General features: G+C 46.3%; 1 protein-coding gene across 1 annotated transcript; it reads right to left on the reverse strand.

The window, feature by feature from the left end:
- Positions 1-243: 243 nt before the first annotated feature.
- On the reverse strand, positions 244-3,194 carry LOC124654064 (transcription factor VIP1-like). The gene is made up of 4 exons (XM_047193102.1): positions 2,710-3,194; positions 2,301-2,433; positions 911-995; positions 244-741 (listed from the first exon to the last, which is right to left on the reverse strand). The coding sequence occupies exons 1-4, from the start codon at positions 3,192-3,194 to the stop codon at positions 467-469; spliced, it is 978 nt and encodes a 325-aa protein (XP_047049058.1). The 3' UTR covers positions 244-466.

Here is a 3,194-nt window from a genome sequence, read left to right on the forward strand (position 1 = left end):
TAATAGGTCTCATCCCTGAGTTAATATAAGTTGATCTGAACCAAGTAAATCTTTCACGATTCTGGGTCATGTCCAGCCGATAGTTGGTGGGCCATCAAGGTCCAACCAGCGTGACTCCTAGTCACCCCCAAGATTACTTTGATTAAGACGTGATATGCAACTAGTTCAGGGCAAATACTTTGCAACTCAAAACCTTTGCATTTACAAAAGAAGAAGAAAAAAGGCACCGTACAAGGTGAACACTGACAGGTGCTAAAATGTTAAGCATAGTTAATTGTTCTCCAGAAACCGATAAAGAAAGGGGAAGGAAAGATTATGTCATACAAGAGAATGCTTTCTGATTAATGATACAAAGAACGGCTAGCTAACCTACCAATGATTCATATGCATACATTGTACATTAGCTATCTTTACAATGCTGAGATGCAGTTGATGTATGGTTTAATACCGAGGGCCCACCGGTTCCTCAAATGAAATCCATGGAGTCGTTTAGGGACTGACCACTCAGCGATTGGCCACCGTTCGATGGGCTCTGTTGATGGTTTGGATGGTGACGCTGAGCCTGGTGCCCACCTAAGTACGCCATCTGCTGCTGTTGCTGCTGCTGCCGCTGCTGCGGTTGAGAGAAATAGGATGGTATCTGCTGGAGTCCACCATTGAAGGGATTCCCGTTCATGTTTGGAGCTTGCCCTGCAGCTATCTTGAGTCGCTGGACTTCGTCTCGCAGGGCGTCGTTTAGGGCTGTATTTCGTAGGAAATAAAACATTTTAGTATGTTGATACATGAACTAGGAAACCACAAATATTCAGTTTGCCTTTAGATTCAGAGACCTTGTATCAGCAACCTTAGTTGTTCAAGTAATCGAACAATGAATATTGGAAGAACTACACAATTTTCAAAGAAAACATACCATCTCGTAGTTTAGCTTGCTCTTCCATGGACTGCAACCGAAGTTTCAGCTCTCTATTCTCGGCAGTTAAACCAGAAGTATCCCTCTGTTTCAAGTAAATAGCAATAACTTAGATATGATAATATAGACATACGATGAACACAAAGGAAAAAATGTTTAAATATACATATATTAAAAAGCATATCAACAAAATAAAGCAAGAGGGCTTTCAAGTAAACAGACTCTAGTAGCAATTATCCTTCAAATAGTGTCAACGGTGTATAGAAAGGGGTAGTGTGCTAGCATGGTCCAAATATCAATAAACGTCAATGCCGAACAGGGAAAATTGACTAAATTTAGTAACCCTAACTCAGCCAAGGCATAGTACAATGCTCTCCACTTTCAGATAGAAATTAACATAGGTCTTAACAACAATAGTATATGTTTATGCAAACCAAAAAGGCCCATAGTATGCATGCAAACAGCAAGAGTTAAGGAAACCAAACAGACACAACCAATATTTTAGTACTGCTCAAGAGTTTGGCGGGCCCTGTTGGATGGTTGCCAAATTTTGTCATGCCCAGGGCTCTCGGGCCAATTCTTATGTATTCTCTTCCCAATCCCTGGTCAACACTTGGGCCACCAAACCCTTGACAGAATGGTACAGTTAGTCTGCACACAAACTGAGCACACCATAACTCTGGACAGCTCAGCTTCATTCCTTGAGAGATATATTTTAGCTCAAAAAGTATACATCTGCCTAACTAAGAGAAGAGTACTAGAAAAACTTTCCTGATATATTTAGCTTACAATGGATACTATCTTTGGCCTAACACTATCCATGAATCCATCAATTTCAAACTGTGCTCTGAAGCACATCGCTAGACCTATTTGTGGTAAGTGGTCTATCAAGATGCGGACATCTGCCTTACTTCAACATTACTAACTATGTGCATTGATTCCTACTCTAATTACCATACAAGCTACAAGAAGAGAGGTGAAGGAAAGGAATTAAATAAAGAACAAGTTCTTGTCCATTGCATCCACAAAATTCTGCATGTTCTCTGTTTTAATGTATATACATATATAATGTACTGATATATGCGCTAACTAAGGAGCTCCTATCGCACCTCAGAGTTACCGATGACTCGAGTTGCAAATCCCCTAACTAAGGATCTCCAACTTCGACAAGAAAGTATTAAATGCAACAACATGCTGCTGTACACAAGAAACGTACATGCAGCTATTGTACTCCACGGAACACGACAACCTACGAGTCAAGCTATTGGTTTCCGTATAAGTTACTCTATTATGGTCATACTACATGTCAAACATGGCAATTGACCAATGAACATAGCAGATTACATAAATTAAAGTTCATCTCACATCCCCTAATAAAATAACCCCATACCTGGAGAAGCGTAAGCTGCGCTGATAGCGTAGTGGCCTCGGTCTGCAGTGTCTGGACCTTCCTCTCCAGCTCACCGGTATACTTGATCTTCCTCTCCTTTGACCTCGCCGCCGACTGCCGGTTCGCCAATATCCTACACGGCCACAAGCATAACACGAATGAGTAACAACCCAAATACACCTAGAAACAGCCAGGGCAAACCCTGAATCCTGCAATTTATCTATCATCATCATTAAGGTAAGGCAGAATAGCAGATACTACCGGAGATCAAAACTGGTAGTAACACCCTAACAGGGAGTAGCAGAGTTTACTAGAGACATGCTTCACAGGACAAATGAAAGCAATAGTAGATGAGAGGATAGCTCCTTCCGGATCTAGAAAGCATTCAAAACAGCAGAGGGTTGCCCACCTCTTAGCGCGCTTGGGGTCGAGCAGCGCGAGCTCGGCGATCCTCTCGGCCGGCATGGCCTTCTTGGCGTAGTCCGGCAGGCCGCCAGAGAGCGCGGACTCGCCTTCGAACGGCGAGTTGACCCCATCCATGGACCCGCTCCTCTTATGCCCGCCCCCCTGCAAGGCGAGGCCCTCGAAGAAGGCGGCGTCGAGGGAGAGGCTCCTGTTGTGGTTCCCGCCGGGCGGCCGCGGCGCGGGCGAGGCGCTGGACGCCATCGGCGGCGGCAGGGGCGGGGTCGGGTCGGAGGCCGCCGGGGAGTCGTCGGAGAGGGAGGGGAAGTCGAGGTCGGAGAAGGAGAAGTCGCCGTCGGGGTCGAGCAGGAGGTCGGCGTCGGGGAAGCGCAGGAACGTCTCCGAGTGGGCCCGCCGGTGATGCCCTCGCGGCGGGCCGCCGCCGCCGCCGGAAGACGGCGCCGGCGTCGGCAGCTGGAAGCGCGGGTCCAT

This window comes from Lolium rigidum, chromosome 5 (assembly GCF_022539505.1).
Source record: "Lolium rigidum isolate FL_2022 chromosome 5, APGP_CSIRO_Lrig_0.1, whole genome shotgun sequence".
Classification (NCBI taxonomy): domain Eukaryota; kingdom Viridiplantae; phylum Streptophyta; class Magnoliopsida; order Poales; family Poaceae; genus Lolium; species Lolium rigidum.